The sequence below is a fragment of the Chelon labrosus genome, assembly GCF_963514085.1.
Source record: "Chelon labrosus genome assembly, chromosome: 3".
In the NCBI taxonomy this organism is placed as follows: Eukaryota; Metazoa; Chordata; class Actinopteri; order Mugiliformes; family Mugilidae; genus Chelon; species Chelon labrosus.
This window is the reverse complement of record NC_140339.1, coordinates 27,747,267-27,774,400: the sequence shown is the minus strand read 5'-3', so window position 1 is coordinate 27,774,400 and position 27,134 is coordinate 27,747,267. Positions and strand designations below refer to the sequence as shown.

Genomic DNA, 27,134 nt, shown 5'->3' with positions numbered 1-27,134 from the left:
CACGACCCACGGTGTCAAGCTCGCAAAGCTGAGGACGACGGTACCGGAAACAGCCCGGAACTTTTCAAAACAAAGGTTTCTTTGCTTTTCATAAAGCTAAACACAGCATTACTCCTACTACTACTACTACTACTACTAATCATAATCATAATCATAATAATAATTCGCAGCCCCGTCCCATGAATTTATATACAGAAAATGGGAACGTGTAGTGGGAATTGACTGCAGAGATGCAATTTTTCTATGTATGTATTGTTTTTTTTAATTATTATTTAGGCTAGTTGTACCATCACATATTTTATTCACTTTAGCTCCTAGGGCACAGGTGTCAAACTTACAGCCCGCAGGCCAAAAAGGGCCCAACGGAGGGTCTAATCTGGCCTGCAGCACAAAATTACGAAGTGTGAAAATTACATAGAAGACTGCAATCCCTTGTGTGTCCACTGTCTCAGTAAAACAGAAGTGAACAGAACACAACACTGAGGCCCAGAACTAAAGAGCAGTCAGCTCTTGTGTGCACAAATTGCACTTATTTTTATTTATTTTTTTAAGAAATTTCATTGTTTTTTTTAAGGATAGTTTATTGAATGTAGACATCCTCCTAATTTACTTGTTCATCTTTGCACTGAAACATTCATTCAGTCATTCATCTTCTTTAACCGCTTGTTAAGGGTTGGGGGGTCTGCTGGAGCCTATCCCAGCTGTCATCGGGCGAGGGGTACACCCTGGACAGGTCGCAGGGCTAACACAGAGAGACAGACAACCATTCACACTCACATTCAGACCTACGGCCAATTTAGAATCACCAATGAACCTAAGGAGCATGTCTTTGGACGGTGGGAGGAAGCTGGAGTACCCGGAGAGAACCCACAGGGAGAACATGCAAACTCCACATAGAAAGGCCCGGTCGGCCCATGGATCAAACCCGGGACCTTCTCGCTGTGAGGCATCAGTGCTAACCACCTCCCCACTGTGCCGCCCCTGCACTGAAATAAATGGAAAAAATCTGGAGTTCTCGTTACTTTAGGTTATTATGCTATTATGTTACTGATCCGGCCCTCTTGAGATCAGATCAGGCTGTATGTAGCTCCTGAGAATGAGTCTGACACTCCTGCCTTAGAGTAAGAGAGATGTCAAATCAGAATTTATTGTTGAGGGGAGGTGGGTATGGGGGGTTTGGTTATTCAAAAGAAATTGTAATATACTGTGCTATATAAGGGGCGGCACAGTGGCGAGGTGGTTAGCACTGATGCTAACCACCTTAAGTGATGATTCTAAATTGGCCATGGGTGTGCGTGTGAATGGTTGTCTGTCTCTCCGTGTTGGCCCTGCGATGGACTGGCGACCTGTCCAGGGTGTGCCCCCGTCTCTTGCCCGATGACAGCTGGGATAGGCTCCAGCAGACCCCCGCGACCCTTAACAGGAACAAGCGGGTACAGAAGATGAATGAATGAATGTGCAATATAAGAAGATTTCAATTGTAAATGGGATGAAAATCAACACAACAAAAAAATGTTTCACAAAGTTTAAAGTGGTTTCAGAACAGGTTTATGTCTTTAAATTGGTTCACTTTAACACCCATTCAGACAAATGTAGACCTAAATAAGAATCCGTCGTACTTTATTGTCATTGAAGTTTCCCTCGACGTTCTCACAATAGATGCAGACTGTACCTTCTCATGCTGCGGTTCTGCCTTACCAGTATGGCTGATGCCTTGCCTTTTTTTTTTGTACCATATTCAACCTCAATGAATGGCTCTAAAAAATATTGTTAAAGCCATGTTATGCATGTTTACCGTGACTCATTTGATTTGACACAAAATGCTACTAATTCCCACTATTCCCTTTGCCACTTTCAGTGAGGTTTTCATTATGTTTTCTCACTGTGCAGCATTTTTTTTTTCAAAAGATGCACATGTGTTTTCAAATGTTTTTACACACTTTTAATTTATATAGTTGCATTTGTTTTCTGTTTTGCAGCTGAGCTCACAGGGTCGCCCTACAGAAGCATATGCACAAAGTGTGACAGCTTTGTTCTTGAAGCAGAATCTGTCCAGATCTGTGACTCAGTATTCCTGTAAGTCTTGCACAGTTTAACACATGCTTTACATATACATTGTAATTGTTAAAACATTATTAATGGAATGATTCCATCCTGTAGATAGTGCTGACCAAAATGAACATTTAATCACAGCTGTGGGTGAAAGGCTCTCTGGGTGAAGTGTGACTGGCTGACCACACCAGCAGGGGGCAGTACAGGCTTGCAGAGTATCAGGTCCAGCTCTGATATCCAGCAGTAGGGGGACACAATGAAAGCAGTTCTTCCTGTGATGGCATGCCCACTGTGGTGAGTATATGATTAGAGTGTAATTTGTGTACAGTGTTGATTAAGATGATCATATATTGGACAGGTTCTAGGATGCTGGGGATTGCAAATCATCTCAAGGTGTTATCTATGCATGTGCTCTAGTATCTGTCTTCCCTTTATAATACTCCACTGTTACACTAATGTTGAATGAATAACATTACAGAAGTTTTTTTTTTTTTTTCATGACAAGACCTGGTGGGGCAGACTTAAAGTTTTAATGAACATGTTACAATCCACGGAAGACACCAGAGCCACAATTGAAACTTCAGTAAAACCTGTCTCCCTGTCTCCCTCCTTCCCTCCCCCTTGACTTCTATCAAACTCATCTTTAGTGTCCACCTCATCCTCTCCCACCCTTTCAAGTATTTGGAAGAATAAGTCATCTGCCGCCCATATGGTGGCTGTGCAGGGTGGCGACACCCCCTCGTATTCCTCTGCTTTCCAAGCACCCGTGGACAATCCATTCTCCCCCCCCCCCCCCCCCCAGCCTTACCCTCCAGTTCCTCTAACCCAACACACCCCACGATCCCTGATCCTCATCCCAGGACGGAGAGGTGGATCGGGTATCAGTGCCTCTGAGAGACTCCCCTCTCCCTCTCTAACATGTGGAGGGATCAGCAAGTTTGTTGCTCAGAGGGTTCAGTTTCACTTTTCTGGGATTCTTACAGTATCCCAGGTGCTGCTGGCTCACAGCAAAGCTTTGAAAATAGCACCAGCTACATTAGAATCAATAAAACTAATCCACACTCATAATCTATTTGATTCTTAGGATAATTAAAATCTATTGCTGCCTCTTTTTTTTGTAGTTTTGATCTTTGTTACAACCAGATATGATGGCATTTGTTTATACCAAAATGAATGATATAACTGAGATCTGGGAACATACATTCATTTTAAAAATAAGATCACCCAGTAAAAATACTTTAATACCCACATGTTTAATTGTCAATTTACAGTTATGTGCAATTGTGATAATGGTAAAAGCATTCAGCATTCACCAGCAGAATGGCAGAATGTAAGGAAAGTGATTCACTTCCTGCGCAGCAGTTAGAGACAGGTTGCAAGCATAGTTCGACTAAAGCTTGACGCCACAACTTGGGGGGGGGGGGGGGGGGGGGGGCATTCCCATTGTCTGACTTTTTCTAGAAAGCCGAAAAAAAGTACGAGTCACATGTACTCAAATGTGCACAAAAGCAATTAATTATGATAAAAGGATCGGGCATGCCATGATGGCACATTGTTAGAAGAAAATCCACAGAAAGTGACCACAATCATAACAACGCTCCCAGCTTATCTGATGTAAACTGCCAGTACCTGCAGTAAGTGCAATTTCAGATCTAATGCAGAGGTGGAAAGGTAGACAGCAATGGTGTCCTAATGGTAAAAGCTAAATGGTCTTGTATTTTTTGGTATTCAAAGCGGTTTACAGTCACAATGACACATCTACCCACTCAAGCACACACACATTCACAAATCAGTGACAAGCACTGGGAGCCACCCGGGGTTCAGCGTTTGCTCAAGGACACTTCTACATGTGGGATGAAACCCCTAACCCTCCAGTTCATAGACAATCTGCTCTACCCACTGATATTCTATGCAGTGAGGGAGGAGCCTCTACAGAGGAAAAATCATTGAATATTTTAAATTTAATTATTGTACCTCTTCAGCAGTTTTTGTTCTGCACAAAACATGCCTACCTTACTTTGGCCAAGCAACCTCTTACTCCGATTAGCCTGCCAAGAGCAGATCGTTTCAAGATGCAAACTGTACTTTTTGTTCTAAAATAAATTTCTGGACATCAAGATCTTTTTATTTCTGGTATAATTCCTTGGCAGACGACCCTTTCCCCCTATACCATATGAGGGCTGCTTGTGGAATCTTTCACTATCATTAGTATCAATGGGCTACTAATGATTTATAGTACCTACAGTTGGCAACCTTCCACTGTAGCATCTAAGGTGAGGTCCACACTGAAAGTTTGCTTCAGTGTTTGCTTTCAGAGATGGAACGTTATCACCGAATTGTTTTGAATACTCTTCTAGTGCGTCAAATACCAGCATTCTTCTCCTTACTTTTCAAAGGACATCAATGTGAAATGTAGGTACAGTTTTTGGCTAGCTAAATTTAAAGGAGGTAGCCCTGCGATATACTGGAGACCTGTCCAGGGTGTACCCCGCTTCTCGCCCGATGACAGCTGGGATCCAGCAGACCCTTCATAGGACAAGCGGTTACAGAAGATGAATCAATCAATCAATTTAAAGGAGGTAATGTTAATTATCTGATTTAACTGGCATAGCTGCCAGTGTGTCTAGTTTAAATAACTTTCGTTAATAAACCTGTGGCTCCTGTGAATATATTACATACACAGTATATAGGGACTTTAAACTGTGACAATTAAGGAATGACATTACAACTACTTATGAAAACTGTTGCTGGGCTCCTCTGTTAGTTAATATAGTAGTAGCACTGAGAGACAAGCTTCCAAACTTAGACTAAACTGGTGCACGTGCAACTTTGTCCCCAGTGGACGTTTTGTGATTTAATAGTCTTGTCTAACTTTTTGTACACAGATATGCCAAAAAAAAAAAAAAATAAAAATAAAAATGAAGATGATGCATAACTGCGTATTAAATTATAGAATAAACTTAGACTTAGACATACTTTATTCATCCACAAGGGAAATTGCTTGGTAACAGTAGCTCAGTTGCACACAAAAAAAAAAAAAACACTTTTGAGAACCACTAGTAAAAAGAAAAACAGGTGAAGTTAAAAAATTAAAATAATAAAATAATTAAAAAATTAAATTAAATATCTAGTAAAAATATATACAGAAAAAAACAGCAAAGCAAAATAAAATAGAATAAGCAAAAATGTACAATATTAGCATATTCAAATGAACAAGAAATAGAGACAGAAGTAAATATATACTATATATATGGAAAGGATTAGTAAGGTGCAATAATGTGCACTAACATTAATAACGTGGAGAGTTTTTGAAGTACAAAATGATAATTTTGCATGTCACCTTAACTGTTGGCACTGTTTCAAAGAGGATTTTGCTTGTCACATGGCTCCAGTCAAATGGTTGTATTGTTATACTGTACAGTATGTTGAACACAGAACCAATTGACTATGTCTGATATGACAGTTAGGCAAACCCCCAAATAGTAATTACTTCACATTGTCATTTCCCTCATCTGGGCACAGCCTTTCAGCCTCCTACAACTATACTTCTTGTTTAAGCCTCATGGCTGTTTGCAGGTCCGTTTTCAGCAACATCAAGCAAAGCAGCTGTTTAAAGTAAAAAAGGATGTACAAAGCCACTATTCTCTACCTTCCCAGCTACAAACAAAGCAAAGCGGACAAACACAAGTAGCGACTAACTGGTGGACTTACTGTATTGGAGAATGGGTGGTAGACCAAAACAAACCAAAGAATAATGAATATTGATAGTAACACAACCTCATGTCATTGCTGGTGTTGCTCTATATCTGCTGGTGTAATTATTTGCCCTTAAATGAGTTGATGATATGTTAAGTATGTTATTGCAGTATATTCCTTTGTCCCCATGTAGATGAAAGCAAATCAATGCAGCTTTAGGTCAGTATTGCATAGTTTGGTTTTTTAAAAGTGTAATATGTTTAAAACAAATGAAAGTGAATGTGCCATTTTATTCAGATGATTCCACCTGTTTCCAGTGAATCATGTTTTCTTGATAGTGCTGCTGTTTGCCCTCTTCTCATTTCTTTCAAGGCACTGACATTCATTTCGACAAAATTCGACAAGCTTATGTTGAGTGCAAACAAGCAGAAATACATCTGCTCTACTCCACTGGTATGATTTTACGCCTTCAAAAAACAGTAACTTGATTAGATGCTTTACTATTTATTATGTATTAGTGTTTGTCCAGAAAAAAAGCAGATGCAGTACATGACGCACACGAAAACGTCTCTGTGCAGAGCATCAGGGCGCGCAGCAGCTGAAGCTGTGAGTTGATTCAGATGGATGTTTACGACAGACAACAGGGTAAAAATGATTTACTGCTATCAAGTAAGTCTGGCAAATCTGTGCCCACTCCATTTGTGTCTTGCAGTAACATTATGTACTGATGGAATTCATCAAGATGACAGTAAACACACTTTTCAGAGGGTCTTAGGAGATCACGTCGATACAGTTTCTGTCGGTACTTCTCTTCAAGCTTTAGTCTAGGTATGTTTTCTAGGTATGTGTTCAAAATGAATCTGTCCTACACACAGTTTAATATCAGAAATCTGATGCCGGAAAGGGTCCTTATTCTTCTCTATCTGTTCTGTGATTACCTCTGAATAGTTTCTTAAAGTGGCCTATTGCTTCTTTAAAATAGCCCGAAAGATGCCAGTTGTTCTGGATAAAGATACAGCTCTGTGGAGGAAGCTGAGCAAGTGCTCCACCTCTACAGATCAACCAGTTTCGCTGTTGAATATTGTCGCCTACATACTGCACACAGGAGGGACTGAAATAACCCAGTGTGCCCTCTCTGAGAGGTACTAAATTTCTGCAACGTGCCAGAGAAAAAGGATGGGGGCCACTTGTCAGAACTCGGTTTTGCAGCTCCTAAGTGATGAGGAACAGCTCTGCAGGCTCACTAATGTACAGTAAATGTGATGGGTGGGTTGAATTGTTGAGTTATGCAAGGCTTTCAGCCTTCTGTAATAGTGCGATACGTTGGCATGTTGCGTAACAGATTTGCCCCACTAGCTTTTTCATGCTGCCCCTACGATACTTCCACTGGTCCTCGTCCATTTCTAACCATGCCCTTTAACTTTGCATACCAGTATTAGAGCGATTAATTCTCCTCTTCAATAACTCTAAGAGGCTTTTTTGGGGAGTGTAGAGTATGCCATTTTGCAGCAATGCACATTTTATCTGCTGAATATGACTGCCATTTCATTGTCTTTCCCATTTGTTTCATGCCAAAAGAAAAGATCATAGAAATATAATCATAACACTGTTAATAAAGGTCCACAAAGCATCCCTTGTCTAGACAGGCATTGATGTTGCTGCATCTGTGTGTCTACATGCCTGTTTCGGTCTCTACCTTTGTTTTTGTTCGCTCACGGCTACACATGAAGAGATCAAGGTTGACCAGAGACCAATCTCTGAATCGAAGTCTTACTTAATGTGTCATTTAGTCTCCCAGTTACTTCTTTATCCCCATGACATTTCCATTTATTTTTTAATGCAAATGGACTATAAGAATAAATACTGGTGCCTAAAATGACCCAAAATAACGGACATTGTTCCAGGGACATCAAAACAAGGACACCTGATTGATACCTGCAAGGGTCAGCTCAATGAAAATACAAAAACTGATTTTTGTTTACTGACCCATGCCAACATAATCTATTATCCTTTCATACCAAAAATTAGATTTTTATTATTCCAATTTTGTTTTATTTTATTTACATTTGATGGAAATGTCTTAATGTCTACACTGTGCTGCTGAAGTTCAGTTAATTAATAATGTATCATATACTATATATACCCATCTGAAGAGGTACACTGAAGAAGTAGAAGCCAGGAGAATCTACACAATGTTCTCCACCGAGTCATCCGAAGTGCTCCCTCAGGTTACAGGGTAATCACACGAGACAATGGCCACTAACACTGGAGACTGAACAAAACAATACTGGAAAAGCAAATATTGAGGACACCAATGCACAGTGGCTAGTGTACCTGATAGTTGACCACAGCAACCTCCCTGTACAGGATCCAGTAACCATCACAGTGGTAGTAGACATTCAAGAAAGGGTCTCAAGCATGAAGAGCTGGACAGCAGCAGGCCATTATATGATCCATTCCTACTGGCTGAACAAACTAACTGCACTCAATGAGTGCCTGACAGTAAAAATTGAGCAGGTGCTATGCAACTCACCCTGAATGGCTCACTGAAGGCCAGAGAATTCTGATTCTGAAGCATCCCCAGAAGGGAGCAGTCCCATTCAACTACCAGACGATAACCTGTGTCTGCACAATATGGAAGCGTCAGTTATGAATCGTAGCCACTCAGATGAGTAGGCACACGGCTCAAAAAAGCCACTACTGGTAGTTAGACCAGACACTCAAGACTATAAGAGCAGGCAGACCAATCTGTGTGGCTGGATTGACTAAAACAAAGCCTACAACTCAATGCCTAACACCTGGAGTCACCATAAAGTGGAGCATATACCAAGGGGATTCTCCATGCTGCTGTTCTGCATAGGCCTAAGGCTATCAACACCTGCGCCTTGCCAATCATCAGATACCTGGCAGGTATAATAAGTTGGCCAAAAGAAGCATTAGAGATATCAAAATCAAGAGAAGGAAGCTCCTCACAATGCATGCAGGGTTTCCCCCCAAATCCAGCACCTTGAGGCTGTACACCAATCAGAAGGAGGGAGGTTGAGGACTAGGTACACTATTAGATAAATCAGATCCATGAGTACATCAGGAAGATGAACATCAGGCCCCCACTGATGAAGAGCTTCGTTACTACATCGGGCAGCAGAAACATGAGGAGGAAGAGAAGGAAGAGCAGGAACCATCGTGGCAAGAGATAACAGAAGTGACTGATATTGAAAAATCCTACTACCAGTGGCTGGAAAAGGTTGGACTGAAAGACAGCACAGAGGCACTAATCGTGGCTGTACAGGAACAGGCTCTGAATACAAGGTCAATCGATGCCAGGTTTTACCACACCAGGCAGGACTCCAGTTGCCTGCTATGAAAACAGCAGGAGACCCTTCAAGCTTGGGTTCTCTACCAGAGGCCTAGTGGTTAATCACCAGTGGTTAATAAATATAGGTATTTTGTTGTTGTTTTTGTAATATACAGTGTATAGCATCTTTTGAGTCTTTGTGTCTGCTGTTGGTCTGTTTAGTCTGTTAGCATGTTTTCACCACTGTGGGCGTGTCTGCCTCTTTCTTTCTGTGTGTGTTTATGTGTGTGTGTGTGTGTGTGTGTGTGTCTGCGTGTTTGTGTGTGTGCGTGCGTGTGTATTGGTTCTTATCAATGATATGCAGAGATTTTAGCTGATGCTGATGCTGAACTAAAACGAATACAATACAATCCGAAGCGTGTCATCCACAAAGATACAAATTGTGTTTTTGAATGGCTAGAAAATTGAATGAAGGAGTCTTGCAAACATATGGCTTTTTATTTAATTGCAATGAATATTGTAACATTAATTCAAAGGAAACACCTATCAACAAGTGTCAGTTTTGCTCCTTTTTTTGAAACAAATACAAACATCAAACAAATGGGATCTTAAATCTGACCCCCTGCAATTAAATAGACAATTAAAAAAATATGTAGAATACAGAGCAAAACCAGAACAGTAAATCATGGTGAAAAAAAAAAAAAATCACTAATTTACAACACAGTTTTCTTGTTCATTCATAAGAAAAGACATGTAGTGATGAAATTATCCTAGTTTATACCATATATTTTTTTTTGTTTCTTTCAGATAACAAATTACTCTATTCACAGAATATACAGTTAAATAAAGATTTTGTCTACCAGTTCTTTTTCGGGGTGTGCTCACATGTGGGGCCACTATTATAAACTGCATTTTTTCGTGATTATTTCTCAGTGTTTGACTCTTTCACAGTTCATACTTCTAGCCTCCAGAAACAGCAATTCCTTAATCATGCCTTGTTCTGTGAGCTCTACAAAAACACCATGTAGATATTGTTCCATCACTTCAGCCAACGTTATTTCATTATTGTTTATTTATTTTTGTTCATTTCAAGCCTGGATACTGCTGGGGAAACCCCTTAATACTCCATACCCCTTCCATAACATGAAGAAGAGGTTTCTATATGCACCTGTCAAGTGAGGAAAATCTTTGGTCAGGATTAGCAGTTTGCAACAAATAGAACAGCAAAGACAGATCATTAAACACCATACAATAACTTATCAGTCAAGCTCACAACACTATAGCTTTTCAACAGAGACTGTTGAAGACCATTGTTCAAATAAATGAAATGACATGTATTGTTACTTCACTAATGCTTTTGATCAATATCTTATGCACAACTTCACAGAAATGATGTGGACATCTGACAACAAAACACTAGAAAAGATCACTTGCATGATACAGTGTGATTTACTGTAAGTCACTAAGACAGCACATGTAACAATTCAGTCCACTTTAACTGGGCTGAAGGGCAAACCAATACAAAAATCTGCACCACATTACAATAGTTCATTTAATACTAAAATTAATTTACCCATAGGCGCATGTTTTGGTTGTTATTTATATGTTTTATGTTGTCTGTAAACACTCATAGATGCAAGTACTGCTTTTTAAAATTTTCTTTGTAGAAAATACCATTTGTTCCAAAAGCAAATTTCCTTTGACACAACAAATGAACTGCTGGCTGTCCTTAGTTTTTTTTTTTTTTATCTTTTCATCTTTTTTTCCCAAATTATGACTGTGACTGACCATGGTATGGAATTTAAAAAGTGCTAATTGGTGACCCTTTCTAGGTACCCCCCCAAAAAAACAAACAAAATAATTAAATTGAAGGAAATAAGTCATCTTGGCATTGAGATCAAATCCCTACTCCTGGTCCATTGTGGCACTTGAGCTAACAGCTAGGTTCCTATGGAGGTTTGGGTTCTGGCTGTGCCTGTTTCTGCTCCGCACAGATGAGAAGGAAGTATCACAGCCAGGGACTTTACACTTGTGAAGCAGTCGTAGATGGACAGTTTTGTAATGTGCTCTGAATGTGCCCTTGTTGCTGTACACCTTTTGGCAGATGTGGCATGTTATTGGAGATCCGCCCCCACCTCCCTGAAGCCCGCCTTGCCCCCCTACACCCAGTGTCCGCTCTCCCTCAGGTACTAACTCATCACCTCCAGGCCTATCCACGCCATTGCCTTCACAGCTTGCATCACTGTCGTCCATGGGGAGTGCCTCCTCGTCCTCTTCAACCCCCTCCACTTCCTCGCTAGCTCCATCTGAGTCCCAGGAAGATCGACCACTGCCAGTGCCACGAGGTAAGGCAGAGGAGGAAGTGCTCAGGTCCAGGACTGCAGCATCCTCCCCACTTTCACCGCCCTCTCTATCTCCTAATCTCTCCATCTCTCTTAAAGGAGATGCCCCAGCACTGTCTGATGCAGTAGACATTTTGCTCATAGGAAAGACCAGGCCCATGCGATTATGTCCTCGGAAGATCACTGAAGTCTGGCTGTTTTGGTCTCGATGGGGCAGATCTCTGTTTCGCTGATCTTGGCAGTAGTCCTGGCCAACAAAGTCTCTGTTTCTACAATGGGATGTGGGTGAGTAGAGGGTGTTGGCTGGGTTGAATGAGTCTTTGGTCAGCAGCTTGTGGTGCAGGTTCAAATTCGCACTGTGTCTGTAGATAAGAAAAAATCAAAACAAAACATTAAAATCGAACGATAAGTGTATCCCTTTTATTGCCATTTCTACTAAGTCCACTCCACTTTTTTCCACAACATAATATAAGGAATGAACCCATCTGAAGTACCATAGTCAGCCACTTTGACTGCTAAATCAGCCAGCTGTGCTTCGACACTGATGTAAACAATTACTTTGTGGTCATAGTTCTATTTATACTACTACTGCATGTGAAGATAAGCTGCAACACCTTAGAGTTGGGATGAAACTCTTACCTCTCTGGAAATCGTAATATTTATACAATTAATCAACCAGCAATTCTGATAACTTGTGTCAGAAAATAAAGAAAATATGGCTACAGCTTACCTGTCTCGGCTCCTGCGCGAAGGAAAGGCAGCGTTGCAGCCATCAACTGTGCACATGTGCATCTCTTTCAAGTGGACATTTTGGTAGTGCATCTTGACACTGTAAGGGTTTTTAAAGGTCTTACTGCAGATTTCACAGTGGTGTGTCAGGTCAGTGTTTGGATCAAGGTGTAACAACCCTGAGTCCCCATAGTCATCTGCACATCCATCTGATCCCTCCCTCTCTATGAGCTCGAGAGCACCTCCATTAGTCAACCGGTCCTCACTTTCCTCCCATTTTAGCTCTGAGGTCTTGTCAGGTGCAAGCAGTGAGTTTGCATGCTCTCTGTCCTCCATTTGTTCATTGCCACTGGATTCCTGACAGAGTAGGTTGTTGTCACAGTGGTTCTCCATCAGCCTATTTTCAAAGGTGATGATCCCTGATTCAGTCTGTCTTGTCCTGTCATCTCTTTCATCCTTTTCTGGCATTTCTCCATCTAAAGTTTGGTCCAACACATGCTTGGTATTATACCTTCCGTTGTCTTTGCCATTGTAAGTTTCTCTTGCATCCTTCTCGTCCCCAGCTTGTCTTGTGTACATATGCCCTTCTACTTGGCTACCGTCACACTCATCCTTATTCCTACCCTGTAAAGCACCCTCATCCTCAGAGCTGCTCTCCTTATCCTGATCATCTTGCTCTACCATCTCCTTCTCTATCTTTATTGGCATACTTGACTTACGAGACTTTTTCTTTGGTATAGGGTCTGTCATGCAAGGTTCAGGAGCTGTGATGGGTTTGACAGGTACTGAAGAGGACAACAGAGGAAGGGAGGGTAGTGTTCCTGGGGTGTTGGCAAGTTCTGCTGGGGTTACCAGGCTTCTGTAAAAAGGCAGGACTGGTTGTACAGTTTTTAAGTTGGGAAAGAGAATGCCACTCTGGCTCATGCTGGGGAATGAGCTGCTAGGGAGCTTCGAGCCAGTGTCCACATGGCTCACCATGTAACTGGGTATGGACTTATGGCTTTCTGCAGAGCAAACAGAGATGGGAGTGCCATATTCAGACCTCTTCTCGCCTTGAGAGCTTTCATCAGCAGACAAGCTGCCTCGCATGTCTTTGTCCCGGTTGTTTCGGTTCATGGGCATATGTAGCCGTGGATTTGGATTAGCACTATGCCTATTGCGACTGCGCAATGAACTAAACACCATGTTGCAGCCGTCGATTGTACACTTATGCTTAATCTTCAAGTGCACTGCATTATAGTGAATTTTCAGTGTGCCTTTGTCATAAAATGTCTTCTCGCACGCATTGCAAAATACACGACCCTTCTTTAAAGAACCTCCTCCCGCACTACCTCCTGGGATCCCTCCACTACCACTCCCGTTACGGTCTAGAGAGCGCAACTTGCCCTCGGGTGACATCTGTGTTACATCAGAGCTCATGGAGGGCGTACATGGTGTGGAAGGTCCATCTGAGTAGTTGTCACTAGCAGAGAAATCATCTGCCTCGATCTTTGTGTTGGCAGAGAGGATGTCCATTGGCTTGTCTCCACTTCGATCTAAATCAGCACAGAATGAGACAGAGCTGGAAGCAAGCAGGTTGCTCTCTGAAGGGTGTGAAAAGGGAGAGGGATTGTCACTCCCTAGACTGTCTTGCCCTTGATCATCTCGTCTCTGATTCTGCAGCTCCACAGACCCACGGCATTGCTGCTGGTGCTGGTGCTGTTGGTGTTGCTGGTGCTGCTGCAGACTTCCCGTCGGCGACCCGAGAAATGGCGCAGGGGCAGAGCCTAATAGCTGAAATGGCAGCATGAATGCCATGCTGTTGATAAAGTTCTCAAAGTGGTGCATGCTGTTGCCACTCAGCTTGTCAACTTTGGATGTGGAGATGCTGGCAGCGGTGCGAGGCGTGTTGCGCTCAATGAAAGTGCGAATATCTGAGTTGGTGCGGGTGCTGGGAACCAACACCGCTTGGCCCTCTTTGTCTTGTAAAGCCATCAACTCCACTATGGACTTGGTCTCACCAAAACGCAAGAACTGCTGCAGTGTGGCAATCTCCTCCTCGAATGTCATAATGGCCCACCGGTCCAGAACCTTCCCTGCTATATCCTACCGAAAATACAAAGAGAACAGGAATATCAGTATGATACAGGAAAGGGTAGAGTGCAAAGGGAAGGAACAGATTGAAGAGGATAGAGAAAGTGAAAAAAAAAAGAGAAAAGAGAAAGCAATTTCATCATCAGCATTAAAAGGGTCTGTTGGGTTGCTCATACATATTCAAAGAGTAGGTTATGTGACACACCTTATAAAGAGGATTGGCATGGCGGTTAAATAAAGGAATCAAATGGAGCATTAATACTAGTGGGCAGCAGAGAACCCTGAGAAACCTCATTACACAGGCTCACAGTGTTTCATCTTGCAGGTCATTTCTCTTCATTTAAATCATGTGTATTCGCCAGGAGACAGAAAACACAGACACACTTGCGATGAGAACATGCATACTAGCATGCTAGCAGGCGCATACTCATTTACACACTCACAAAGGGGTGCAGGAATCGATATGTGCACAACATATCATACACACATAGTGGGGGAGGAGGAGGTGTTATCAGAAGGCGCCTCACATTGATCAAGCGGGTCCTTTCTCCCTTAGCCCGGCAGTAATCACATGTGAGTTTGGGGGTCTTTCAAAGTGAGGAGCGGCTTCGTGCCATAACCATGATTAATATTTCATCACAGAGCATTCATCGGGTGCCTGTCGAGGATTCTGACTCTAGACTCGCCATTAGATGAGCTAACATGAATTTAACGCAGTCCAACTTGAATACTTGATGATGTACTAATCGAAAGGAGATCTTGCTCTGACATAGTGCTTGTAGCCCAGGCCTTGGCTGGCTTGGCACTGGCTTGAGAGGGAATCTGGAGCAAAAGACATAATATTTACAAATCTACCCAACAAGCTTATGGTACCACAGCATCAAGCAAGCCATCAGCAGGGTACCAAGAGAGTTCACGGCATTGGTCCCTACATCACATCCCTCTCTCTCTTGTCTTCAGCCATGCTTTTCTGACTCTCCTTCTCCCTTCTCCCCCCCTTGTATTCCTCAGAAATTCCTTCTGTCTCTCTCTATGCTCTCAGGCCGCGCAGAAGGTGTTTTAACCCTGTCCATCAGACATCTGAATCACTCATGTCACATGTTGCTGTGCCAAGTCTATTTGTCTGTATTTTATACACCTAACTGCAGTGTTTGTGAAATGGGTTAGGGTTAGGGTAAGAGCCTGGGAGCTTCCAAATCATGGTTGACCTACAGGTTGACCCAAACCTGTGACAGAAAGACTTATGGAGCATTTGGTGTGCACATTGCACACCAAATGTCAATTATTTTTTTAAATCAGCAATTTGTATTTTAGTAGTGTTGAGAATCAGATACACACAATGATCTTAGTGCAATCCTAACAAGATATATATTAAACACAAAGACAAAGCAGAACACAGGGTAAAAGTTTTTCTCCTCACTGCTCACCTGGAGCACATATCCTCGTATGTAGTCCTGCAGAGTCCAGTCAAGCGCGTTGAGGATCTGGATGACCTCCTCCTGCTTGAGGACAGAGAAAAGGCGGTCCAGGAGGATCTTGAGGCGGATTGGAATGGCTTGCGTTCCGTACAGCATCAGGCTGCAGATATCAAATACCACATTGGAGTGCACAATTTCCACCTGGCTGCTCTGGTACATGTGGTGCACCTTCAGCTTGCTCAAGGCTGGAATACAAGTGTCAGATTTTACTGCATTAGATTACATTAACTATATTAGGTGCCAACGCTTACATGAAGAGAAGGCAGATCAAGAAAAAAAGAGAAACAACACTGGGTCAAAAAAGTATGAAGGAGTAAGAGGGGGTAGAGCAAGTTTAAGACACTAGTGTAAAAGAAAAAGAAAAGGAAACGCATATAAAAAAAAATGCATTATAGAACAAATACTAAATGTATAATTGGCACTTAAAAATGTGGGGTAATAATTAAATGCTAGAATAAGGAATGAGAATTGATGAACAATAAATAAGAGAATATTATTTACAGTAGTACTGTTTGTAAACTCTATTAATTTTATTAAAGGCCAATATGTTGTTATTATTATCAGGATAATTACTGGAGAAGATATGGAGGGTTCATGGAGAATGCTGTAAATTTCTGCATTATTCTGTTTTACTTTGTAGAGCACTTACTATACTTAATTGCATGTCGATAATCGCCATATGACAAAACTACTGTGATGGTGATTCATGAAACAACAACGTTAAATCAGTGGAAAAATGACGCAAATGTTGGAGGCATTAGTATAATTACAGTAAATAATTATGACTAGGCTAAGAGACCAAGTAAACCCTACACCGTATGTTATTTCCAGCTTCCATGACCCATAAAATCATCTTTAAGGCACAAAACAACAACTTCTAAGGTAAATGTGGTCTTAATGTTTCTTCTCACCGCTATTACCAGTTTGTGTAAATACAATGTTTGATGCCAAATGTAAGCTAGTGATAGAATAATCGTTTAAGATGCCACATGCAGCTACATAAAGGTCCGTTCATTCAAATTAAAATAAATAAATTAAAAAAAAAAAGTTACCAAAAAAAAAAAAAAAAATGCATTTCCGCCATCTGTCCAAGCAGATTGTATTTTATTCATCGAGATTTTGAGATATCTGTCACAATATTTTGGCAAAACTCAACCTTAATCTGTGGTCCCCACAGTACTGGTGAACTTGAAAAGTGACATCCTGAAATGTCTTTGTGGATAGGATGACTTAATAATACTATTAATACTACTACTACTACTACAACTACTACTACTACTACTACAAATAATAATAATAATAATAATAATAATAATAATAGTAAAAATTTTAGCATTGACTTTAATGACTTGTGATTTTACTTTGGCTGCAGCCTTTTGACCAAAGATTTAAAACGGTATTATGAAAGGTGTGCAGTAAATCAAATCTCAGTTCCTAGCTATACAGTGGCATAAAAAAAAATAAAATAAAAATAATTATAAAAATAAATGACACCCCAGGTCACTTTATAATGGAGCAAACAAAGAACGTACAGCAACATGACAGAAATTACAACTGAACTAAACATCTTTCATTATTTCTGTAAATTTTATTTGCTGTTAAACAATAAGAAATGTTTGACTTTTGATGTGAATAGAAATTTAGTAGTCAAGAAATAAGGCTTATTTGTGATTTTCCAAATAATAAATTGGTCCCACAGTTGAAACATCATTTCCTGTAAAGTAGTCACTTCGGACAATCTACAAAGCTCACAGTCGAAGGATTTCGTTAGGTCTCATACTGATGACACTGTCCATAGGAAAACAGTTTACAGTTTTGTGTGTGCTATTGTAATTAGTGTTTTAATTTTGATATAGATTTTTGGGAACAACTAATTTAACTCTGTTCAACTCTTTTGTATTGTAATGCAAGCAAGAATCTCCGAGGCAGACCCTTCAAAACCTGGACAAATTAAACCAAACTGGGCTTGGCTAGAATATATAGGTGTTGAATGAAAAAAACAACAATAAATAATATGTTTATCCTATCCACCCATAATTTAAGAAAGCTTCAGCTGTAATGTATTCGCATTAAACTTTACAATGAGCTCTTACCGTGTGCCACCCAACCATGCTTGCAGTTTTCGCACTGCCTCCTCTTCAGCTTTCCAGGCTTGAAGCCGTCACAGTTACAGTTCACCAAAGTGCAGCAGATAGCCTGTTAATAGAAAAAAAACAAAAAAACAGAGCACACAAGAAAATTAATCTCCACTTTTACAGGACACACTCGATCAAGGAGGAGTTCTTAAGCCCTTGATTTCGACCTTCTGTAAAAGCAGACCGACATAGATGCTACATATTCAGTGCTTTCTTATTTCCGTACTTTTATGAAACTGTCTGATGTGTTGAATCTTTGTCACATTTGACCTAACTCTGTTCATTAACTGAACCGCTAATGGATTTTATGTTTTCAGGATAAAGAAGCAGTAAAGCAGAGTAAGTGGATGTCGAGACTCAAAGTGAGGAATGAATGGCAATAACGAATAACAAAGTTTTCTGAATAGCTGCTGACTTGGCAGCAACCCTGCAGAGAAAATTCCAGCATACTGATACGCTAAAAATGACTTTCCCAAATCATTTGCACGCCAGGAATGGAGGCAAAAGCATCATCAGATTTATGATCAAAGCCACTGTTGTTAGTGGTACATGCTGAAAACCTTGGGGTGCCTGTGCTATGCCATTTCTCTCCCTCTGCATCTATAATGCATGATCAGTGGGGTTTTAGCATACACGAGCAGCATGCTTAGCTCCTTGCTGGAGCTTACTCCCTCTCCAAGGATGGAGAAGGAGAAAAAGTGTGGGTGGATGGGTAGGGAACCCCTCCTCCTCATTTAGTCATTCAATTGCTCCTGTGCTTGAGGCTGGGATTGTCCTTGAAATGTGGGATCGTGTTATTTCACCTTACAGTAACCTCTCATCATTAGGGCAAATAAACCGGCCTGGGTTGAAGGTAGTTGCAGGTAGCTGACCTTGAAACATAGATTAGTAGCTGTGGCTTTTAGTCCCATGACTTCTGTGTGCTTTGTCTCTCTCTCTTTCCTGTTTCTTTTCTTCTTTTTTTTTGTCCCTCAAAATAGTGGCGTGGCGTAAAAACCCCTTTACTCATCTCTCAGCGATTTAATCCCGTCATTACAGAACACCAAGACCCAACATGGCCCAATTAGTCTAATCCCATCCCACTGTGGGTGCACACACACCTCCCGCTGCTGCTCTGCCTAATATACATCTTAATCAGGTGCCCCTGCTCACTCACACACACACGCACATTCCGATGGAGAGTGTGGTCAGAGTCGTTTATCTTAATTAGTCAGTTGTTTCTTGAGATCCCGAGGAGAACAAGTATTAGAACAAGAATGGGGGGAAATATGGCAGCACAGGGCAGGCCAACACTACAGTGGCTCTCTGTGACCAAACCCCCCCTCCACGCACACACACGCACACCCCACTTCTCTTTGCTGTTGTCACAACGAAGGCACAGCTGTTCCCATGCATCAATGAAGTTGATGACAAGAAGGCTAATTGCACAGAATGATCCGTCAGTGTTTTTGAAGCCAAGGATAACACAATGTTGCTGTCTTTACATCACTAATTTATAGCAGTATAGTCGCGCGCGCACACACAGACACACACACCACCGATACTTGCACCTTGCACACATTACATCTTATTTTATGAGAGTACATTGGCTTGTAACATGCTTTTCTATTGAAAAGAATATCTGTTGACAATGAAATTTGATTTACATTGCTGTATCAATCAGCAGTATTTTATTTTTGTTAGCCAATGCTGCTTGTAAGATTAAATCCTACACGTGTGCACACCCAGCTGTGTAATATGGCTGGAGGTCATGAAGGAAGGCGAGCGATCATGAAGTTAAATAAAGACAAAAGTGCAAGTTCAAGGCAAGGAAGGCACGCCATAAAAGCAGCATCCACAGCAAATGTAACTTATAATCATTCATAAAAATCATAAAAAGGGTTTCATGAACTCCTTAAAATTTCAAGATGTTATATATTATATTTTTGACTTTGTCTCAGATCTTGAAAAACATATACTGTCATTATTGAGTATACATTCTGAAACAAAAGAACAGCCATGCTATCTGGTCAAAGTGGAATTCATTCATTCTCTCATTTCACCAACATTTGGCCAACAACTAGAATATACTACACACACAAAGAGAGAGACCTAGAGGGAGAGAGTGTGTGCGAGAGAGAACGAGAGAAAAGAAATAAAATACCTCTACTATTCAACTATTTATGTAACAGTCCCTTTGCCATTTAAAGTAACAATCCTGAAAAGCCGCAGTGCATTAGAGAGGTAACAGAAGTGAAGAGCTGCTTGAACAAATTCAGTTTGACAGGTACTAGTTGGCTTAATGCGGTGGAAAACTATTCAATTAGCAGCAGCCCAACACTAACTTACAACTTTCAAGCAGCGGAGAAAGAATTTGTGTATTTTTGTATGCAAAAGAGTGGATAACAACGGGGCTATCAGCAGCTCTGAGAGGGTGACTGACGGCCAAGTGAGGACAGATCAGATTACTGTCAGCCATTAATCAGTTTGCAAGAAATCTCAGCAAGGAAATGCAGGATCCTAAATGCACTGCACATATTGTTCAGTTAAGATGTTTTTTTTTTTCGCCTCGAGATTAATGTATTTTGTCAACAAGCAACAAGCCGTCACTTACACAGTAGCTACAAATAATTTTTACATCTGAAAAATGAATAAATCTAAGACAGTGATTATTATCATTAGTCTTTTTTTTTCACATTTTACAAGTCAGTATTATCATGTGACTGGACTGTAAGAACCAACAATCTGCCTCCATATATTGATACAGCATGCTTATAAAAGATGAACTAGTTGTAGCTAAGGGATTTATTAATAATGTATAGGCTGTTGTTAATGCTGATCGGTCGTAGGAGAGTAAAAAGAAAACTGATCAGAGAAAATCATCTGGGCTGGCGTTCTTCTAAAAAAGCTCACAACCTGCTAAAGCAATACTTCTTCTGGTTTGTAGTTGTTGATAGTTTAGTGATTCGTTCTCAAAAATAAAAAAATACAACAAAAGATTCTAAAGCGAGCGCCGGTTGTGTTTCAGTAGGTCAGAGAGTTAAATGACTGTCATTAGAGAAAAAGAATAAAATTTTAAATTGTTTGTATTTGCCTTTTTTCGTCAACCATGAAAGCACAAAAGGGAATTCACAGAGATCCATAGGATCTGTTAACATGTAATGGACTTTTTCTCTTGTTGTAGTTTTTAAATTACAAATAATAATGGATTACGTGTAAAAATTGTTTCGTCAACAAATGAAATTAATATGTCCATTTAAGGCCATCGCTATTAATAAAACTATATATGGCCAAATCATATTTAAGTAAAAACACACACACACACATACACACACAGAGGAAATGAATATTAAATATTTTATCGCAGCCGGAACACCCTTTACACTCAGGAATTTAGTGGGAGGACAGTGTTCCTGGTACCGCTGAGATATCCGATATCCCACTAAAACAACTTCAGCCAGTGAACCCACCTCAGCACCAAAACCTGTAACTGCACTGACTCTACCTGACCCCACAACTGGGTCCTTGCGTGTGTGTGTATACATGAACACAGAACACTGTCTTTGGACCGAACTGTGTAAGTAACAGCAAGGTAGTAAAATGTTAATTGACGACAGACTTTAGTTAAAGTGAGTTAGGACACATGAGCTGCTCAGCAGGCTTTGTTATGCTGCCTCAGCTTATGATTTACTCTCACTGCACTAAGACAGAGGAAGCACTTTAACATGCAGATGCAGATAGAAATCACCCACCCTTGAGATATTCTCTAATATACTTAACAGGTTTTGCATGACATATTTAACTTTTTGCAGACAAACTCTCAGCCGCAAACCCATTCAGTCTCGCCCGCGTCTTTAAAGTAAACGTCATCACAGTAGCTGCTTAAGTAACTTAAATTAACAAAACAGAAATGAAGGCATGTCTGTTCCTTTAACACTGCATTGGTCATGAAAAAAAGAGAAGAGAAAACCAGGAAAATCTTAGGCTAGTGCAAGTAGTGACAGGCTGGGTTTGAGCCTATTAAGAGTCCATACAAGCCCAAAGACAGCATGAAAAACTCATTATTTGAAAGTCATCCAGCAGTCAATCACAACCAAGCACACACACACACCAATACACTACTGTTTCAACACTAAAACGGTCAAAAGATAGCACATCTTTACCTGAAGATCCATGAAAAAATAAAAAAAAAATAAAAATCTTGGCTTCTTTAAAGAAAGATTAAAAAGAGATGAGGTTGTGGTGGGGGGAGAAGGAGGCACGCCAAAGTTTGATTGTCTTCTTGGTGTGTGTGGCTCTCCTTTAGGAACTCGGAGGGAGTATTTGGCTCAGAGAGGGAGTAAATGAGGGGAACATGTTAGTACACTGAGTCTGAGAGAGTTTGGCTCCCAGCTACGCTCTGATTAATATCAGATCTCCCTCTCTCCTCGCCTGCCTCTTGACGATCTTGTCACATCTGGCTGACAAATCCTCACAAGCCTTTTGGTGGCAGCGAAGAGCTGATGCTAGGGGTGGCTGCTGTGTGTGTGTGCGGAGTTTCGGGGTGTTAAGGAGGTAGATTGGGGCCAGGAGGGGCGGATCACAGCTCGAGGAGACGCTGAAGGGGATAAAAGATACACACACACACACACACACACACACACACACACACACACAAGTACCCCCAGCCCCTCATCCTTGTACAGATCGACCATCATGGACCTAATGTCGCCACCACCACTACCAGCACCACACACACACACACACACACACACACACACACAGTAAGACACATAAAGCAAAGTGCAAGTAAAGATGAACAGAAGTACGAGCTCCGATTTCGTTTATGCACTGTTCCCCTTAAAGTTGGAATAAAATATATTGTTTTGCCTCTTCTCATGAAATAATTAATTGTGACCATGTGATTTGTATAAATAGTAATAAAAGACAAATGTGTCTGAAAACAAAATAATTCCAACTAATTATGTGTGTGTGTGATGTTCATGTGGCATGCTGTATTACTGTAAAGAAGAAGAGAGACATCCCCGGTAAGTGATGGAGGTAAAGACAGGAAACAAAAGATGCAGAGTGAGACAGAAGCAGGAATAAAGTGAATGTGTCAAAGGAAAGCCATTCTACTTCCTGCCTATATTTCTGCCTCTCTCACACAACAGATAAATTTAATTTTATGGATTACTAAAGTAATGACCTCTCAGTCATCAGAAGATGGGATCGGGAACCTGTTACCTGTCAGTTTATTCTTTCTAATAAGAAATTTTGTTATGTGTACATTAAACACAATGTAAAACTCTGCTGTGAGATATTTACGGTTCTTTGACATGGCGTCTATTTATTTATTTTACATGCCATCGAATTCTCTTTAAAAGAAAATGTATAAAAAACATTTTAAACATTCTTTAGTTTGTTTGTTTGAATTAATTAACATTGTGGTTGTTTTAAAGCTTGAAACAATGATTGTATTCAAATACTATATGTATTATGTATTATGTTAATGTATTTAAAAATGTGCTGAAAGCAGTCAGTTATAAGTAAGTAATTACGGTTCGCTCTTTACATGACAAATAGTTTTTATTTCAACCTCAGTGATCAGCTGCTCCACACACACTTTGTTTCATTGATTCAGTCTTTTTTTTTTTTTTTACGTATAAAGGAAATTGCTTACCACTGTTTACACATAAGCAGACACACACGAATACACGCGCGCGCGCACACACACACACACACACACACAGGTGTGGAGAGAGTGTGGTGCTGCTACCATCACCACCAGCACAGAGATGGCTCAGCTAATTGCTACATTATGGCTGCAACAAAACATTAGGCTGCTCTTAAATTACATTCCAATAGGCTGTGGCCAGCGGCCAGCGGCCAGCAGGCTGCAGGAGGCCACGCTGCTCAGACTGACATATGTGTGGATGGATAATAGGTCCAGGTAATGTTTGGAGGCTAGTAGTTTTAACTTCTCTGTTGGTTTGAATGACCCCCCCCCCCCCCCCCCCCCCCACAGATGTTTAGGGTAAGAAGTGGTAGGAGCATAAAACGGAACTGGAAGACACGAATTACGCATGGGAAATAGAGCACAATACTTTACCTTAAAGGAGAACAGGAAATAAAAATAACATTTAATAGTACAAAACAGAGTCAAATAAATGAGACAGACTCATTCTCTAAACTTGGGAACTACTGTTACTGTTTGATTGGAGTTGCCTCTAAATTCTCAGCGGGCATACAAGATTAATCTCTCTCCATCCTGATTCAAGCAAAGATGTTCTCATTTGGAAGTTCTGATCAGATGCATAAAGATGTCAAGTGTCTGAGAGCAAGTCGACCTAGCAGAGCTAGAGTAAGAGATTTCAAGAAAAGTTTGTCAATTGCCAAAAGCTGGAATCAAATGAATGGCATTTACTTATTTTTTGATCAATGTGTTTATTTTATGTATGAAATTTAGCCAGTTTCAGAATGTTTTATTAGGACGATCTTCTTGTAGACCGCCGCTTGGAGACATTTCATGTATCAGAACTTGATCGAAGGAAAAGAAAAAAATGTGTTTTTCTTAAAATAAGATATTAATAAAGTGCTCACACACATGTTTTAGAGCTTGTATCACCGAATTTGCAGCGATACCTAGGCCTGTAGATCACTGTGTCACAAACCTTAACAACAATTCCTAAAGAAAGTATGGATAAATAGAAATAAATCACAGCAAACTAAGTTCTGTATCAACATGTTCCGACTTAGGTCTTTTCACACATACAAAAAGTAGCCACCCAAAATAAATGTGCTTCTCATGCCCGCCTCCCCAATCAGCTACATCCAGTTTGTGTTAAATATCCCGATCAGTGAGTGTGAGGAGAGCTGGAGCAGACGGAGAATAATGTTGAAAAGCTGTCTCTCTCTTACCTCAGCCATTGTCATTTAGTCAGATGTTTCCAAGGATACCGTGGAGTTTGCCATTCCCTGCGAGTCCCACAAAACAACTGCCTCTAACTCTCCTGTTCGCACAAGTTTTAGCGCAAAAGAGCCATCACACCCAGCCGAGTCTCCTTCAACAACAGCCACACACGTATCCCAGTTCTCTCTCTTTTCACACACACACACACACACACTGAGCCTCCAACACTCAACAAAAAAAAAAAAGAGGAGTCACTGTGCTTTTACTCTTACTGCACAGATGCACACGCAAACACGCCTCTTCTGCTTTCTCTCCTCTAATGTTTCTGTGGACTGGCTCTAAACTACTCAAGATGTTCACTGTGTGTCTGAGTGTGTGTGTTGAAACTGGGCACAGGGGATTGGAATGAGATCCTCCCACTCGGCATTCTCACCTCAGGAGCCGCCTGCTCCCTCCCTAGCCTGCACACACACACACACACACACAACACACACCGGCGTGCGCGCGTAGAGGTGTACATGCCCTTTCACGTGCACAGACACACACACACCAACCCCCTCAGAGTCACAGGGCAGTCCCCTCACAGCTGGCTGGAAGAGGGCATGACACTCATCTTTCACAGAGATTTGATCAAAAGGAATCACAAAGGCTGGAGGCTCTCCTAATGCAGTCAGGGGAGACTCTCCCTTTTTCCCCCCTCTCTCTCTCTCTCCCTCTCTCCCTCTCTCTCTCTCTCTCTCCGTCTGAGTAATGCCCTAAATCAACGCTGCCCCTCTCGGTGCACACAGCCCAGTGTGTGTGTGTCTGGATTCACCTTAACACAGCTCTGTGAACAGTCTCCATAACAAGTTATGCCTTGTGCCGTCAGGAATGTGTAAGTGTCTGTGTTGAGTGTTTCTCAGGAAGAGGGGGACTTCACACATGACAAATACTAAACCTGTGTTATCTTTAGGTATATGTGCACCCTGGGATGAGTGTCAAACCTCAATTCCCTTTTTTTTTTTTTTTTTTTTTATTTGGTGTCCATATCCTGTCTCTTGAAGTATCAAAAGCCCCCTTTGGTTGTCACTCAGATCAAAAAGTAAATAAAAAAAATGACAAACCCTTGTGTAAAGCCACGTCTAAATACAGGTGAAAGGAGCAAATGGCCAGTCTGTTTGGGGGATGGTACAGAATGAATGTCTCTAGAAAGCACAGAATAGAAAGGGCAGAATAACATTATTTTGTTAAATCTATATTAACACATGAAGGCGGTTACATTCAGGCGATGGGATGGAGGAGAGCCGTGCCACCAAGAAGGTGACCTGATATGGTCTCATGATGTTAAATTTATTATTGTGACAGCAATCTAGTTGTCACGTTCATTTTGGAGAGTTTAGAAAAATCCCAGTAGGTCTGGAGCTAATTTCCATTATTCTTTATTTTAAACAATGGGCAAAAGTCAAAACACTTGACAAAGAATAGCATCTAACCGAGAAGCTGGAACGTGGGATTGTTAGCACCTTCTAAATTACTTTTAATTTACTATTTAAATAGTACTCTGTAATTTTTCCATGACTCATTCATTCAAGTTGAATGTTGACTCAGTTCAAAGGTGCTACTGTGAAATGACAGGAAACATGTTGGAATTGCGTTACAGTGAAATGGCTATCATTTAGTAGCAAGAGATCTGACAAATAATGCGTGTGATGTGTGGTTCGTTTTCACGTGTTGTCCTTTCCTCTTTCTCCCAACGCTTCTGTGTCTTTTTTTTTTTTCTTTCCACGTTTCTCCCATTTTCCCCCTCAGTAGCAGAAGGGAAGCTCTGATGATTTTTAGCCATTGAAAACGTCTGCTAATCCACAAATTACACAGCAAGTTTAAACAGGTACACCTGGTTTGCTCTACCCGCGACAATCCAAAGGAAGAAAAGAGGGTGGAAGGAGGGGGATGCCATTAGTTGGAGACACAATTAAAATAGTAAGGGCAAAGGAGACTTTTTATTTTTTCTCCTCTTTGAAAACCTTAAATTACCCAAAGAGTATCAACAAAGCCCTATTTACAGAAATTCGCAGCACATTTTTATCATTCTCCCTGAATAATCTCATTTTTCTACTTGAACCCTCTGAAGCAGTGGGGAGACTTAGTGCCTTGCTCGAAGGTAACTCAACCGAAGTGCTGTGGGGATAGAACAGTGTTAGTCATCCAGTTTCCCCGCCCAGAATCTCCCAGCGAGGAACTAAACCCAACAACCCTCCAATCAGGAGCCTGCTTCTCTAACCTTTAGGCCAGCAACACCCCCTGACATGACATTCAGAAATTTGCCAAGCAGCCTTGCTAACTGATAAAAATGTAGCTAATGGTCCTTGAAGTTGGACATTAAAACTGCATTACTTTCCACAGGAGATCAAAGCTGTTCTTATTCGTGAAAAGCCCAAAATGTTATGAGGTTACATATATGGATAAGAGACAACCCGTCAAGGC

The 27,134-nt window shown here is 41.0% G+C and overlaps 1 protein-coding gene across 4 annotated transcripts; it reads right to left on the bottom strand.

Annotated features, from left to right (window-relative positions):
• Nucleotides 1-9,520: 9,520 nt before the first annotated feature.
• bnc1 (basonuclin zinc finger protein 1) lies at nucleotides 9,521-25,039 on the bottom strand. Of its 4 annotated transcripts, none has more exons than XM_084540811.1 (5): nucleotides 24,680-25,039; nucleotides 17,759-17,861; nucleotides 15,615-15,850; nucleotides 12,116-14,199; nucleotides 9,521-11,747 (listed from the first exon to the last, which is right to left on the bottom strand). In XM_084540811.1, exons 1-5 carry the CDS (start codon nucleotides 24,692-24,694, stop codon nucleotides 10,949-10,951), a joined length of 3,237 nt encoding a protein of 1,078 aa, XP_084396937.1. In that variant the 5' UTR covers nucleotides 24,695-25,039; the 3' UTR covers nucleotides 9,521-10,948. The 4 variants fall into 4 exon arrangements, with proteins under 4 accessions (XP_084396937.1, XP_084396940.1, XP_084396939.1 ...); XM_084540814.1 differs by having other exon boundaries at nucleotides 15,615-15,686; XM_084540813.1 differs by having other exon boundaries at nucleotides 15,615-15,765; nucleotides 24,680-24,709.
• Nucleotides 25,040-27,134: the final 2,095 nt, after the last annotated feature.

What these genes read in the sequence shown, in the direction of transcription:
- bnc1 (XM_084540811.1), bottom strand. An exon ending in GCATGGTTGGGTGGCACACG is followed by an intron (nt 15,851 to 17,758) that starts GTAAGAGCTCAT and finishes CTTGTATTCCAG; the next exon opens with CCTTGAGCAAGCTGAAGGTG. An exon ending in TACGAGGATATGTGCTCCAG is followed by an intron (nt 14,200 to 15,614) that starts GTGAGCAGTGAG and finishes TATTTTCGGTAG; the next exon opens with GATATAGCAGGGAAGGTTCT.